Source organism: Falco biarmicus, chromosome 5 (assembly GCF_023638135.1).
Source record: "Falco biarmicus isolate bFalBia1 chromosome 5, bFalBia1.pri, whole genome shotgun sequence".
In the NCBI taxonomy this organism is placed as follows: domain Eukaryota; kingdom Metazoa; phylum Chordata; class Aves; order Falconiformes; family Falconidae; genus Falco; species Falco biarmicus.
The window spans coordinates 71,921,824-71,938,799 of record NC_079292.1 but is presented as its reverse complement, the minus strand read 5'-3'; the positions used below and the strand labels follow the sequence as shown (position 1 = coordinate 71,938,799).

Genomic DNA, 16,976 nt, shown 5'->3' with positions numbered 1-16,976 from the left:
ATTATTTATGATTTGGACATTTCAGATTATTAAAGTTAGTCATTCTTCATTTATTGGCTTAGCCCAATGAATATCTAAAGCAAATTTCAGTGTAAAGACATAGCTTTATGGATTCTTCTCAGTCATTTTTTTCCAGAAGTCTTTCACAATATAAAATCCAAAACAACCCCTCCATATCCATCAAATTCATGACTGAAAATTATCCATTTGAAGTGGCAGAACTAGATGAATGCTTTGTCAAAAGCTTTCCTGATTTATTACTGCTCTGGTTTACATCCCCAAATGTTCCTCCGGGACAAGCAAAGATTATGTGTGGTATCCATCAGGAAAGACTTTGGCTCTTTGTTTGTTTCTGAAGGAAGCAACAATAAAACATTTTTAATGGGAAAAAAGATGAAAGGCACAGATGAAAGCCTAATGTGACATCTGCACAGAGCCCTGTTCTGAATCCCTTTTTCAACAACACCTGCTCCACTTCCCCAGTTCTGTTCAACTCCACAAGCTGGTCATTATAGTCCATCACATCCCAGCATCAGAGACATAGTAACAGACCACCAAAATGGTCTGTTCAATCCTTTCTACAGAGGCTATCCAAAAGAAAACACCCATCTTTCATACACAGTTACATTATTGGAAGGGTTATGATAGATGTGACTTGAAGCTAGCAGGCAATTTTCCAGCATAACTGAAAAACTAGATTTGTCAGCTTCAACATTTTTAAATGTAAAAGGAGCCAAAACAAAAATAAATCAGACAAGCAGAGTTGGGAAAAACAATGGACTGAGGAACATTTTCCTTAGTGCTACCATATATATCATAAAACAGCTAAAAGAACTAAGGCCAGTTGCTCTTTTATTTTTTTTATTTTCAGAAATCTTTAATCTCTTTTAGTTTATCTTTTCAGCTCTAAGTAGGTTCAATTGTACACATACATAGTATAGTGTGCTTTTTCATTACGGTAACACACACTGGTAACTTCGGCATTTGCAGACTTTTTTCATGTTGCACTCAACAATGTTAATTCTCCTCAAATATGATCTTTGGCATGAAATTTCCTCTGTTCCAAAGGGGACATACACACACAGTTTTTTCAATGTTCAAGAACTTATTTAGCTGCAGGTGAATATTTACTTGCATGCACAAATACAATTAATTATGTGAACAATGATGCTTCCCTCCACTCTCACCTTGGTTTTGTTGATTTAAATGTACTGTTTCCCACTCATTGTAAATACTGAAGGTCAAAACCAACAAAGAATTATGTTACTTATTTGTGCTTCTTCATAACAAAATCTCTGTTTCATTTGACACCATCCTTTTCAAAAAAAAAAAGGGGTCTGAGAAAATTGAAAGTCTGTAAATTAGGAAACAGAATCTGTCTGTTTTCCAAGGCAACAATCCAAGTCCCACATGGCTAGTAATGAAGCACTTAGCACACTAGACAGTTGAATTGTTATCTCACAGAAACAATGTTCTAATGGTGTTATTTACTATACAGATAAGCAACTAAAGAAAAAAAAGTCTCAAAATTATTGGCATTTTGTAAATAAGAATTATGAGTTTAGAACAAAAATCACTAGATGTGCATGCACTCTATTGTTGAGGTTCTCTCCAGGCCAAAACAGAGGGGTGATCACATCAAGTACTCCAAATACAGAAGAAATTTGTAATCATCACTTGGTGGAAAGACATGTTACCCTCAGAAGGTTAGTAAGATTTAACGACTCCAGACTTGAACTCAAATCCTGACGCAGAGCAGCAGAACAATTGCTCAAAATTGCTCAGCATGCTGGGACTGGCTATTCACAGGGTTAAAGTTACAGATATGAATAAATGTTCTCTTGATTCTGACCGGTAAGAAGGACCGTATCAACACAAAATAAAATAGACATCTTTTGTGTTTACATTAATGTCATTTTAATGGGTTGGCCTTTTCAGCCTGCTCTACACAGCTATTTAGGAACTTAACTAATAATTAGCAGACTTGATAACTTCAGACTGTGGGAGAAAGACACCATAATGTGGGAAGAAAAGAGCTGGAGGATGGTGGTCTGCCTAATGTTCAGACAATTAAGAGTGTCAGACAGATGAGTATCTGCTTGATTTATTCCCTTTTTTGAACCTTCAAGTGAATTATGGTTAATGTAGACCAGTTATGACAGTGAAAAATATATTTTCTTTCAGAAAATATGAAGCAATAATCAGTTTTTTCAGTGCTGGAGTGCTGAATGAAATTAAGTGATAAGGGTTTTGGAAAACAGTATTGAGGGACAACCAACAGTAGAGAATTTAACTGGGGTCTTTTTAAACTTTTATACATTGCTTATCTTCTTTTTGCTTCTTACAGTTCTTATTTATATAGAAAAAGAAATAAAAATATTATGTTTAAGCTTTGAAATCAATAGTCTAATTCACTTTGTTTTCATCAAGTTGGCTTTCACTGAAAGATCCTTTTTATTCTCATTCTCACTTACCTTCAAGATGTGGACTGGAAAAGAGAGAAGACTACTCCCTATTCTCTTGATTGTCAGACAAAGTGGCATTGAGAAATGCTGTGAACTAGGAATGTTCTATAAAGTTTTAGTGACCTAGGAGATAAGGTACAAAAGGACATTTTGCCTTCAGCAAGGATTTCACCTGACTTTTTCTTTTCTTGAGCTAAGCATACCAGATTCTCATGCTCCACCAAAATTTACAAACACTCACACTCTCCCACAACAATGAAACCTGTTTCTTAGCACCACCTTCACGCAGCTGCTACAGATCCTACAGGACACTGTATTTCTCCCTGTTACCCAATCCTCCTGTGGAAGGCAACCATCTGTGAGACATCCTCCTGGCCACCTGCTGCCCCAGCCAGCTGTTTTGATTGTACACTGCAGCTGCCACCTGTGAAAGCAGCTAAAAGCCAAAAACACTCAAGTAAATGGGAAAGCGATTGGCAGGTTGCCAGAGGTAAAGGAGTGGATTAAAACTCTAGCACAAAAGCTGGGAAGAAAAAAAAAAAAACCAAAACCCAAACCACAAAAAGCAACAACAACAAACCACACACAACAATCAAAAAAAACCCTAAAATAAAAAACCTAAACCCCGAACCCTGTGTGTGAAACACAGTAGCAAGGAGATAAACACGAGACTTTCAGAAAGCTGAAGGGCCCAGAGAGGCTCACAGCAGGTTTCTTTCCCCTCAAGCAATTTTTTCTGCTTTGCTAGAACAGTTTAATAACTTTTCTTCTCATCATAGCTCCAGGGAATGGGAAAACTTGTTCCGGCCTTCTCCCCTCCCAGGAACTCTGATGGAAAAAGGCAAAAATCAGAGTGGATTTCTAGAAGATAGTGGGGCAGGGTAAATGTCCACATGCCTCATGGACATTAGGAACTCTTGAAATAAGACTAAAATGGGATTTAAGCGGTACATAGGTCCTGTGCCGGCACTGTATGCATGGGGAATTTTTAGTCTCCTTGAGAAGAGGAGTGTGTTCAGAAGTACCAATGAGCAGCTGAAACACTGATGGATGCAGACGGACCCAGTTCTCAAGAATTCAGAGGGGAAAAGTCACACATGATAAGAAAATAAACCAACCAAACACACACAAGGTGTAGGATCAATTAACTTTTCACTGTCAATAACAGAATTATTGGAACAAATCTACAACAGATACAAGCAAAGAACAGACTGAAGCTATCCTGATTTACAGCAGCTAAAGATGTGTCCCAAGAGTGAATATGCTGTTCTGTCCACCTTTGCCAACCACTGTCCCATAATTTTTAAGTAAAATCTTCAGAGAAACTTATCACTGCTTGATGGAAAGGAGTTAACAATTTACTATTCAACATTAATATTTGAAAGTGATGAGCTGGTACATCATTGTTGGGTAGCTGTTCATCTCTGGTGTGCCTGGAAATTGAGTCAATTGAAATAACTGAGATATTATTATAAATTATATTTGTCATTAAAATAAGTTTGTGTTGACAGTCGCCACCATTTCTAGTAAGCAGTTTCTAGATTTATAATAGTGTTGTAAAACATGGAAGTTAAAATCAGTTGACTTTTCCCCTGCGGTTCTGGAGTCACATCACCAGTATTCTGAATTACGTTAGAGTCTTCATTTTCAAGCTTTATTTTGGGTGGGTACACTGTGCATAACGTTGTATTATTTAATAGTGGAGTTGTAATGTCATTCATTACAATTAAAAATAAATATAAACTTGTTACTGAAGTTTGTTTTTACCAGTCCTTTCTTCTTGATTGCTAATTTGGTAATGAAAAAGAATGCAACACTTGAGAATAAAATGTTACCCACACATGTTCCCCACATTATTAAATCATTGAGCTTTTTAAAATCTCTTTAGAGATAAGTGGAAGAAAAACCTTTGTTTTCCAATAGTTTAATAAGGACTGAAATTCAATTTGTGAAGTAAAGGAAAGCTTTTATTAATTAATTAAGGCTTTATTAATAAAAAGTATGAAATTACTGTTACATTTTGTAAGTAGAATTTATGACTTGGGTGATGCCTTTTAAAATACTGGAACAGGAATATGAATAATTACATAAATTCAAATGTTAGGTAGAAAAGAGTTTACTACAGAACAACATGGTGGAGCAGTATAATCAAAGGAAAAAGGTGTGTAGTGTGATGAATACAAAAAGCAAAATTTTAAGAGATGTGTGCCATATTAGAGTTCTCAGTTTAGACTGAAATTTTTGAACAAAAAACTAAATAAAAGATGTATCCAGCATGAACAGGGCTACTACCAGCAAAAGGCAGAGAATACAGTGAACACTGAGAAATATTTTATTTTATGTGGGTATGTGTAGCTGGGCTATATATTCAGCTATATATAAATGTATTTTGCCACATTATATTGTAGTGTGCCAGATAAAGATATTTATTATCCAGGTTGGAATATCTGCTCTATATTACCCAAGTTTATAATACTAGACAGCTTGAGCAAAATCTGGGGGAAAAAAATGTGACCTGCAGAGGTCTACACTGCAAAGTAAAGAGGACAAAAAGAGGATGAAGACCACAGATACTTAAGTCTTTTTTTTTTTTTCTTCTTTTTTTCTGAGAAGAAGAGAGCAGTTAAAGAAAACACAGGTAAACTGATACTGTTCCCCACTGTCCACTGAACTTTAGAAATAATTTCTAATTGCACAGGAAAACTACCAACTCTTTGGGCACATTATAAGAACTCTAGAATGGACAATTTATATCCAGTATGACTAAGTTTAATATAAGATAGTAGAAAGCATATTTCAGATGCTGTAGAAAGATGGCACGCTAAATGTGGTTCCTCTTTATTTGATAGATGTGCTTATTAGACATGTTATTGCTATCCTACTCATTTCAGTGATACAAACGCATTCATAATTCTGTTTTATCCCTACTACTACTTCCAGAAAGTATGATCTACGCTCTTTCTGACCTTACACTTCATCAACCAAATGATTAAATTTCAAGTTGTTGTCTTGCCTTTGCAGGGAGGAAAGTTTTTGGTTTAAGGAGTCTGAACCAGTTGAACTGTAAATGAAAGCTCAGTTTGCCCATCACTACTAAACATGAAAAAATAAAAGCCAAACCCACTACAGTTTGATTTTCAGATCACAGGGCAGCTTTTCAGGTGGCAGAAATCCACATTCCTATTCAGAGAGCTCTGAAGTAATAGCACAGCGAACAGAATAACCACCGCATGCAATAATACGATTAGAGAGATCCTTATGTTGCAGAGGTAGATGGTGAATGGCAGTTATGCCAGGACTGGTACATCTCCATAATCACAAAAAGGAACTATTGGAAACTCACAAGTCAGATATACAAAGGGGTAAGACATACACTTTGGCACACGAGAAGTCTGGCAGCTTCAGGAGAGGTCAGAGAAACCACAAAATCAGGATCCTTTATAAGTAAGCCAACGCTGCTTGGAGATTGCAAGTTTTGAGGTAGGCTGTTTTTAGCTCAAACCAGAAAATGCAAAAAAATACAAATAGTATCTTACTTAAGTGAGCAGAACTTTCCCTCCTCCCTCCCACCAGGGGCAGGGAAAAGGCAGAGATAACTAGGTCTTTTATACAACTTACCCATACCTGGTATGAAAGAGGAATAAAGAAGGAGCAGAAAAATAGGCTTTCTGTTGATTTTTAACAAAAAGAGAGTTTGTCACCAGTAGAATCATGATTAAAGTTTACTGTAAGAAAAAATGACTGTGGTACTAATGGCAAATTTCTTACCAGTAAAGTTGATGGGCTACTTGGATGCTCTGAAGAGAACGATTCAGCAGGAGTTTCACTAGAGGGCTTTCAAGACTCCACTCAAACTTGACTACCTTAACAGATAAATTAATTGCAAGAATCACTTGTATGCTGGCTTTCTTGTCTTTCCTTTTTAACAAAATTAATCAGAAAGGACCCAGTGCTTACTTTGAATGAAACAATCTGACATATGGAGAACGCCCTAGCAATGCAATGAGCAAAGAAACTTCAGGACACAAGTTGTTTGCCACCATCTGCAAGACAGGTGGGTACCATCCTGATTACGGCTGTGTTAACATCCATGTAAATATGCAGCTTTTCTTCCCCTGCTTGAAACTATCAATCTATATTTTAGTTTTTATCTGATTATCTGGGTTGCAAAATAAACTTAATTGTGAAACAGAAGCTGTGGAAGGTGAAAGGTCACATGAGTGCTCTACTGTGTGAATGCTGTAAAGCTGTGCAGGTTCCACTGCTTCACAGTAGTGTATTAGATAAATATATTCATACATATATATCTATCTAGATATATGTATATATGTACATGCATTTATATAAATATATATTTAAAACACACAAAACCCCATGAGGAACTCTGATATGTGGAGTAGCAAGCAATCCATGTGCAGTGTTACAACGTAAGGGGAAAAAGTTTTCAAAGATTCCTTTTTAACTGTGACACAGGACCTACTCAACCACAAAGTGATTGCTTTGGAAGCAGCGGGCCTATAACTTGTAAAACATTAATTTCCAGTGAAACACAGTGTACATCTATAAAGAGACAATTCTACACCCAAATTACCCTGGCTACGCTGTGCTGACAACAATTTTCCCCATATATGTGATATAAAGTATACGGTGATGTGTTGCAACACCATTTGCTTCTTTGCAGCGAAGCCCTGCCATCACCAGTCCCTGGTTTGGTGGTTGTAGCAGAATTTCTCTTGTTCAGATGTATGTTTTACTTTTCTTTGGTACCTGAAAATACCTTCTTGTAGTACACAGTCGAGTTCAATCAGCATGCCAAAACAATTACATCCTTTTAAGTGGACAACAGTCTATACCTCAGCCCTGTTCTTAAGACAATCATTGCATCAGCTGATTGATCTTTCTCATTTATTCCTCTTACAATGTATCAATAAAACTGAAAGAATCAAAAGTATTTAAAGAAGTTACTGATCTGGACAGAAGACTTACTTGGCTCTCACTTTCTTCCTTACCTGAACCAGCTGTGGGAGGTATTCTAACAGTTCATCATTTGACATATTTTCTAGTTGCTGGACTGCTGTTCTGCGAATATCTTGATCGGGAAAACTAGAGCAAAACAAATAGATATCATTAAGAGCTACTCAACCACTGCAACTCTCCTGAGCACTCACTGATACAAAATGTTAGCAAAACAGGTTTTCTCTCAAAATGGAATAGGAAAAAACCCACAATTCATTTACTGTACTGTAACAAGAATCAAGGACACAAGGCAGATACCTTAATTGGTTTAATTGTAACAATGTCATACAGGAAAAAAGACAAACCCCTGCTCTTTAAATACAGCTATCATGTATTGTAATTTCCTGAAATATGAAGAAAATTATGGATCTCCATTTGCTGCCTTCAGTTACCTGGAATAAAAAAATTCTGTGCCATGAGAACCATTAACAGTCACTTGAAGACTTCTTTTGTTCTGTGCAACAACAAAAAGGCTTGAAATTTTCCCCACAGAAAGGGTTCATTTCAGATAATTTGCTCCAATGTCAGCTCTTCTGGTTTATATTATTACATGAGAAATAATATTTTTTAAACAGAAGTAATTTTGAAATGGAAAACATGGGATTTTTTTCATTTTTCTAAAGGAAAATTTAGTAAAAAAATTAACACCTTCCCGCAGAAAGGCTCCAAGTCAGTGAAACAGCCATTTCTAATCGGAAAATATTTGAGTATTCAGCATAAGTTGTATTCTCAACAAATTCTGTTTGACACCAAAGTGGCTGTAGCCTAACACAGATTTTGTGATGGAGCTCTAACCGTAAAAATAATAAAAGAGGAAAACACGCTGTAGCAGTAATGATAAAACAGAGAAAGAAGGCTAGATAATATAGTTGATCAAAATATTTTTCTTTTAAAAAGAAAGAACAAGATTTTAATGTAATCTGATCAAAACTGACTCTTAGCAGAACACTTTAACTTTTCAGAGAAAAAGACAAAAATTATACAGTGTTTCTTTTAATATATGAAAGCTGAAAAAAATATCTTTTAAGGACTTATTTTGAAAAAATAAAATACAAAAATAATTTCCACCTTTTCCTGTGTTGAATTTGTGACATTAATGGTGATATATGCAGAAATTTGTGTACATGGAAGATTGGTTTGGGGTTAGCTGCTCTGCTACCAAACCACTTTCACAACAAAGGGAACAGAGGTGCCATGCGGTGTCACCCTTAACTCTCTGTCAGTACTTGAAACTTGTCCACTGACATCCCAAGAATCTTTTATGTCTTCTTCTGAAAACAAACTGGAAACGTTCACACAGATCTCACAGACGCCAGAGCCACAAGAGTGGTCATCTCTGCCAAAGGGGCAAAAATGTCTTCAAACAGCAGCACAGTCGATCAGATATGGCTCCAAAGAGCCGCTGGGCATTGATCCAGTTCTCAGAGGGCAACCACCTGCCTGCAACAAGCGGTGGATCCCTCCCCTCTGAACTGATACGGCTGTTAGGCTCTTTTGAAAATCTCTGGTTTGGCAGTCTAGGCATACATAAAAATGATGACTAAAGGACACGGATGTCAATTCACCCTGGAGAAAGTCCTTTGAAATCAAAACCACCATGCATGGCAGCAGGTGTCATGGGGCCACCAGTGTCACTGCTTTATGTGGTCAACACAGAAACAGGCTGCTCTCTTCCCAGCTTCCCATCCACCACCTTTTACCAATAATATACCCACTAGAAAAATAAATCAGAAGAGAAACATGGGAGATAGTACCACACTTGCAGCAATGACTGCTCATTGCTATCAAGAGAGAAAGAGAAGGAATTGTAAAAGGTAAAGTGCTCAGAAGTATAACGGCACTTGCAGCTCTAAACTTGAGCTTTTAAGTTCAATAAAACAGGCTGGAGCAAAACAATACACACACTTTGATCATCGAATTAACTACAGGCCATCAAACAAAAATGTGGATTACTTTTTCTTAAATGGCTAACAGTTGGACCCACTTGAAAGGCCTGGATTTCTGTGTTGCAACCAGCTGCCACCTGTAGGACTTTCAAACCCCCTATTAACAATGCAGATCAGGTCAGATGTTATTATTTTCTTTGTCTGTTATGGTACATATTTAATTATGTTTTTAATAAAATTTATAATTTTCGTATAATGCTGAGAGGGCCTTGATGAGGAGAGAGGGAATACATTATAAACAAATTATCGTGATAGCCTCGCATTAGGCCTGTATTGCAAGGATCTATTTATTTATTTATTTATTCTAGGCAACCTATTAGGAATATGAAGTTGTTACTTTAATATTTGTATGGTAATTTAGAACAAAACATATTTGAAGGAGGACTGCCTATTAAAAAAAAAAAATAATCCCTTTTATATCATCCTATCTTCTAATTATGCAATTGCTCCAAAGGCTTGTGTGCCAAGCACGTGCAGATAATACAGAAATTAGTGTTTCCCTTTCCTTCTCGCCTAGTTCAACAGGTTACTGAACAGTGAAATACACTCTGCACAGGCACCAAGTCAAGCAGAAAAATGTTATTACTTAGTTACTGCTTGCCCTTACTAGCAACCAACATTTAAATATATGCAATGCTACGATGAGAGAAACTCCTACATATTTTGCAGCTATACAAAGAACAATACAGTTATTTTAATCCTGACCTTTCCAGAAAATTCAGCAGCTAACATTTGATTTGTTTAGAATTATTTTGCTGTAAAGTCCAAACTGAGGCTATATTTAAGTTAACAAAAGTATCTCTAAGAGATGTGACTACAATAACAATGAGCTCAGATGCATAGGCACTGTGGTGAAAAATCCATAGGTTTGCTTGCTTCAGGAAACATAGCCTTTGTCACTCTTCTTGAATGAGATTTTGGTAATTAGTTATTCTTGTTTACTAAACTGGTTTCTTCAGCTTGTAAATCTAGAGGTCAGTCTGAGGCTGAGTTGAATCTTTTTGAAAGAGTGGGCAGTTAATATGTTCTTTTAACTACCTGACAATTTGGTAAGCCACAGATGTAATATCCACTGCTATCCTGAATTTCATTTTGGTCAAGAACACAGGTACAATAGAAAAAATTAATTCTGTTTGGTTTACCCCTTACATTTGTACTTGAGCAAACATTTAACATCCTCAGAAACACTAGAACTACAGCAAATAGTTATGAACTCTACCAGTATTACATGGCATTTATGCTATTCTTGCTTATATACATCAGTTTACTTGCTAAAAGCTAGTAACAGGGTAAGGTCTAGAAGCAGGTCTGAGTAAAAACTCCTACCGTTTACATGCCTGGAAACTATGTCACCTTGTAGTGTAGTAATTAATTAGGGCTGGAGGGTTTTTTCCAGTGAATAACCTTGCAAACTTTTTAGTGTTGCATCAAACCTGATTTTAGTAATCCATAAATTAGTCTTGATTAAGGAACACAATTGATTTTTTGGTTCTGTGAACTCAATGCAAATGAAATAATTTTAGGCCTAAGCAAAACAGCTTCATAGTTTGGATATTAGATGACAGCTGATTTCCAGGGCTTGCAACAATGAATATATCACTATTTACCCATCCTGAAAATTCTGGAAGCAGGAAAGTGAGACGATTTTATCACAATCAATTCAATATTCCAGTGTTTAAGGATACTCTCCTGAGAAAGAGGAGCTCATCTATATTAGATCAATTTTGCAAAGGATTTGAACCATAGATTATCAGGTTCCTGACATGTGGCCTCTGATAACACCTTCAGAGAGGCAGGGGATTCAGGGACTTGTCTTCCTTAGCTGTTTTATGGTTGTCACAAAAATCTCTGAGAATTTAGCTAGAAAAGAAGCAACTTAAACCAAAACCCTTTAACAATGCTTGTATGACTCTTTCTTTGCACAGTTTCAAAATGGTAATTTTGATCCAGATTTCCAATTACTTGTAGTTGTACTTTTTCTTCCTTGACAAACAAAATATTAGTCAATAAATAATTAAGTGATTAGATCTACAGCGTCCCTCATTTATTTGCCTGGTTGCCACCCTAATATATTGTAGCTTTCTCCTTTGACCAGTTTTATTTCTTCTCTCTTCAGGTAATGAGTACTCCATAACACAGATTGTGACTTCTTACAAGTTTGTGCCAGGTTTACACACTCAGAGACATTACTGAAGAATAAACAACATGTAAATTGTAGTCATTCGGTCTGGTCCTTATCAATATGACTCACTATGCAGGACTTCAAATTTCCCCTTCACAGCCCATCTTGCAACCTGGATTCTCCCTGTTATCAAAATTATTTCCTTTGATATTTAGCTTCCACACCCCTTTTGCTGTTTTGTTCTTCTCTCCCTGCATGTTGCCAATGACTGACAGACACCCATTTTATAACTTCTAAGTAGCTTTAGATTGTTAGGTCTCCACTGAGACTTTAAGGTGTTTTTTGTAGAAATTGAATTTTGAGCTGGATGAGCATAGATTACAATTTGTTTTAGGAGTAAAAGCAACTTACAGTCTTTGATTTTGTTCATATAGATAGCCAGCAGGGAGCTATTTGTCTAGCTGTACCTTTCAGCTAAATCAGATTCAAACAGAAAACTAAGCGTTGTTGAGGCTTCCTGTGGATTTGTGAAATTCTCTTGAGATTTTGGCATCTGTCAGCAGTGACCTGACTGTAAATGAGAAATAGATGTCTTTTCATTTTTAACAGTTTCATTATCCTAATTTTATTACACTGTCTCAAATATCCCTATGCTGGAAGATATTTGTCACGTAAATGGTACTGTACAGTTCACTACAATTTCTGGCATGCGAGGATCTCCACAGAGAACAGCATGGCCTTTCGTGAGCTGTCTTTTAAGTTAGAAGTTTATAACACACCACATATTTCTGCACATCCCTTCGCTTTTTAAGTTCTGTTGCATTTTCAAAAAAGAAAGGCTCTGGTCCCATGAAATGCATGTTATTAAGTCTTGTAGAAACAAGGGAGGCTGAGGTAGCAAATCTACTGGAATGAAGATACCAACTGAAATCAAAAACCCCTCTAAGCAGCAGAGGATATCATGTCATTGACAGGTGTAACTGGGCCCAGAGAAATTATGGAAGAACTGTTTAAAAGGACAGATAACTTTGGGGGGGCAGTTTAAAGTATTTTAAAAGTGACTACACAAGAAGAGAGAAGAAACTTGAGGAATAATGATTAAGGAATTCCTTTAGTTTTAGCACTCAGATAACATTAGCAGGGCTTATTTGATTTCTGTTGGTGATTTTTTCATTCCTTTCAGGCCTTCTAAAGAAAACATTGTGTGAGTGTATGAAGAATAGAAAATGGCAAGGATTAAAAGAAAGTACAGAAAAATAAAAAATACCATCTGTAAAAAGGACACCGGATCTTCAAAATGTTCAGTTGAAGAAGAGCAATATATTCACTCCTCATTGTGGTAACACGTCAACCCTACCCATCCCCACACGTTGCAAAGCTCGTGGTCAGATACACTAGCTGTCATGCTAGCTGATTGATTGGCAGATGGATCTGTAGAATTTACTGACAGAAAATATACTTTAGGTAAGGTTTACATAGATTTTCTACGAGAAATTCTGACTAAAGCAACTAGTAATAAGTTTAAGATGTCATGGAGACCATATGGTGAACCATATCGTAGGAGAGAACAAGAGTAGGAAGAAATTAACAAAAAGTTTTCCATTTCAAACCTGTGTGATCTAGAAGATTCTTCCCACCACAGAGACAAAGAAAAGAATAAAACATGAAAAACTTGATCATTTACAGATATATTTTCCTGACTAGGTTGTGTATTTATGTATAGAAAGAATGCAATATCCTACATAGTTGTCTATTGTTAGTTGTCCTAATATAGCTAGCTGTTGTAGTACCTTCATATTAATTGCCAAGAAAGGTAAAAAATGATTAAAGGCAGTGGGGGTGTGTGGGGAGAGGAGAAAAATCAATCACATTCTGATGCTTAAAATAAAGAGTCATCTATTCCTAACAATGCATACATCCCCACATAAATTATCAGTAAATTTCATGTACATTACTACAAAGCAGTTTTAAAGCTTTATCAGTAGTGCTTTCTCTACATAAAGTATCAATTTAATTGTAGACTATTGCTTTGTTCTTACCTTATTTCTTTGCATAAACCTGTTTGCTTTCCACATGGATACACAACTACAGCCTTTTAAACCAAGTAAGAGGCAAACAGGCAAGATATGTTCTAGCTGTATCTGTTTGATAAATATTCTGTTCAGCATTCTGTTTTGGAGCCCCAGGGAACGGTTTAAAATCTGCTTTTAATAAAACAATGACAATTTGATTCAACAATTCTAAATAAATTCAGCTTTCAAAGGTGTCAGAACAAAATGTGGCTTCAAGCTATCACTTTTTATTATAATATTGGTTAGAAAGCGAGTTTCACATGTACTGGTATATACCCTAATCTCTGAAACTCAATAACTACTCTTCTACATAACATGAAAATCAACAATAACACTGTGAGACTCAAAGACACTCATACAAATATATAAAGATGCAAAAGGGCACCTTCTCTGGTTAATAAGAAGTAGGAGTCATACCTTCCCCTATTCTGCCTGCTTCATACGGAGGTTTAAGCAAGGTAGTACAAAACCCCTCTGACCCTTTAATGTCTGGTCCCAAAATCTCTGATATGGCACATGGGTTTAAAGGAATGTCCTTCTCTGTACATTTACCCCGACAGAGTTTAGCAGGAAGTTTCTACAAAAAATTGTTAAGCCTGTCAGGAAGGTTGTCTTCACCTCCACTATCTACATCAAAAAGAACTCTCTTCAGAATGGTGGCAGCCATGCACAACACTAGAAAATTACACACCATCTTTGTGGCCATTTCCTGATCTGAGCTCAGTCTCCCGATTCCTAGCCATGATACCTCACAGGGCTGCAAGTGTACCCTAGATGCACCAGAAAACAAGCCTGGGGAAAACATTATTTTATTTTTTGAATTATGAATATACTTGGACTTTTATTTTCGATAAATTGAATACCAAGATTACCTGACGGAAAATTGTAATTACAGCTGTTCTATACATACACAAAACATTGGCCTGTTAGCAACACATCATAAATGATAGCATTTCAAATATTGCCTTTGGTTTCTTTATGTCAAGAAAATTCTTTGAATAAACAAGTGTACTGGTGTTGTTTCCGCAGCTAGAGTGCCAAGTCAATGTAGATACAGTTATGGAAAGCTCTAACTCCACTAAAGCTTGGTTTTTTACCAAACTCAGTAAGTGAAGTCAATGGTAAAATGCACAGGGCACCAATAAGCAGTGCTGAGTAGGAGGGATGAGCTCTATACCTTCTGCCTGAGCGAAAATATTTTTCAGGCAATGGCTTATAATCATCCTTCCCTGAAATTAGAGGTAAAACTAAGAGTATAAAATCCTATTCTACATTTCCCCCCGCCACCCTCTCCATCCCATCTTCATTGATTAAAGAAACAGCCATTGTTTTTCAAATTGTTTTTTTAAGCTTTGACTTCTGGGGCTTTAAGAATCAATGCACTTGCTGCAAGTACTGGATGCAAGGTTGCTGCTGAATTTATCTGTGAAATGTACCATGCTTGTGTTTCCAATTTGTGAAAGTTATTCCTTTCCACTGCATAAATGAGTATGTTATCATTTGGCTGCCTTGAGATGTGCCTGCAAAGTGGAAGAGCATAAGCAAGAGAGACATGCTCAAAGAACAAGAAATGTCTATTAAATTGTAAATTTAACTGTGTAGTGAACAAAACAATTTAGAAGTTTCAGAAAGTTGCAAAGAGCTTTCTAACTCAGATGCATGAGAGTGGGGCTTAACCTGATGGGCCATGATACCCCTCACTAAGCTCTCTGATGCTGTCATCTAACCCAGGCAATGAGGAATCACCTCCAATGATTTTAATTTCTTTATCCTTGCAAATGTAAGCTTGAGTTTAATCAACAGGACAAATGGCTGCTTTTTTGCTTTGAGAAGAAGGATAATTTAGAGTTCCTAGCTCGAGGCTCGCAAAAGCGACTAGTGATTTTGAGTACCCTCTCTAAACTGTATAAAGAGTAAGCACATGCTGCAGGAGAAATTCAGGTTCTCTTTAAGACACTGCAAATTGAAATTCCAGCCAAGGAGTCATCCACAATTCAAAGTGACTGGAAACTCTTAGTCTCCTTTATGGTATTGCTAACAATGTGGCAAAAACTGGATGCCCCATCCCTGGAAGGGTTCAAGGCCAGGCTGAATGGGGCCTTGAGCATCCTGGTCTAGTGGAAGGTGTCCCTGTCAAGGCAGGGGGGTTGGAGATAGATGATCTCTCAGATCCCTTGCAATCCAAACCATTCTATGTTTCTATAATTCTAAGAAATGTTGATACGTAGAAATAATACAACATAGAGCTGAACTGTGGATCTCCTTGTTACAGGATGTTCTGAAAGCTGAATATTTTTGTGGAATTAATTTCTATTTGGAAAAAAAATCATAGAAGAAGAATGCAAGAGAGCTCTTAAACTAAAAAAAAAAAATCCGTCTCAGGAAGTCTCTGAGCTGCAGATTGCTGGAAGTTGGGGGAGTAGCACAATGTCATTATGTTTGGCCCATTCTTTCTGTTTTCCCTAGGTAAATGTTGCTGGTCACCATTGGAGACAGGATGCACTAGACTGACTTTTGGGCTGATTTAGTGCAGCTGCTCCAGCATTCTTGCATTATGTTATCAATTCATGTAGATAAAGATCAGCTCTAATGTACTTTACTTACCTATGATTTGATAGTGATGGTAACACAAATCCTTAAAATAGGCATGAATATATAAAGAATATTTCTTTTATATTCTGCTCATGTTTTATATGATGAACTTGGATCTTTCAGCTGTGTCTCAGTAATCACAAGAAATCAGAGAGCTGTTTTGTAAATGATAGAAGTGAGGAAGTGAGTTGATGAATTGTCAGCGCCAAACATAATACAGGATAGAGTTGAATGAACCTTCAAAACCAGCTGTTAACGGAGCCTACAATCCAAAGTCAGTGAAGGTAATGGTGAAGGAAAGTTGGACCCTATCCAGTGCTACTTTACTTTTCAAAATTATTGAAGTCTGAGAAAAAGAGAACCATAGAAAAAAACCTTAGAAATCCATTTACATTGAAAGTACTCCCCTTCTTCAACACACTCTCTCAATTTGCATATACATGTGTCTCATCAGTTAAATCATGTGACCTAGACATCTCTGAAGTGAGACATCTTTAAGGAAATGTAATCCCTCTGTTTCTGAATGTTAGCTTCCCAGTTGTTCACGCACCTACCAAATATTGTGGGCATGTGAAGGACAGAAATTTTTTTAGGGGGGATTGTACTGTCATCTGGAACTTCTTTCTGCAGAGTTAGCACAAAGAAAAAAAAAACACCAAAACACCTTGACTGATACTAACTTTTGAGAGAAAGAAGCTGAAGGGACAAACCTGCTAAGATTCTGATCAGAAGTACTTTTTCTTTGGTATGACTGCAGGTGCCA

At 36.7% G+C, this 16,976-nt stretch overlaps 1 protein-coding gene across 1 annotated transcript in view; it reads right to left on the bottom strand.

The window, feature by feature from the left end:
* PIK3C2G (phosphatidylinositol-4-phosphate 3-kinase catalytic subunit type 2 gamma) overlaps positions 1–16,976 on the bottom strand; it is a 208,276-nt gene that overhangs the window by 101,319 nt on the left and 89,981 nt on the right. The window contains exons 17-18 of the mRNA XM_056342037.1: positions 7,475–7,568; positions 6,234–6,328 (exon numbers count right to left, since the gene is read on the bottom strand). Coding sequence (XP_056198012.1) covers positions 6,234–6,328; positions 7,475–7,568 — 189 coding nt within the window. The remainder of the gene's footprint in view (positions 1–6,233; positions 6,329–7,474; positions 7,569–16,976) is intronic.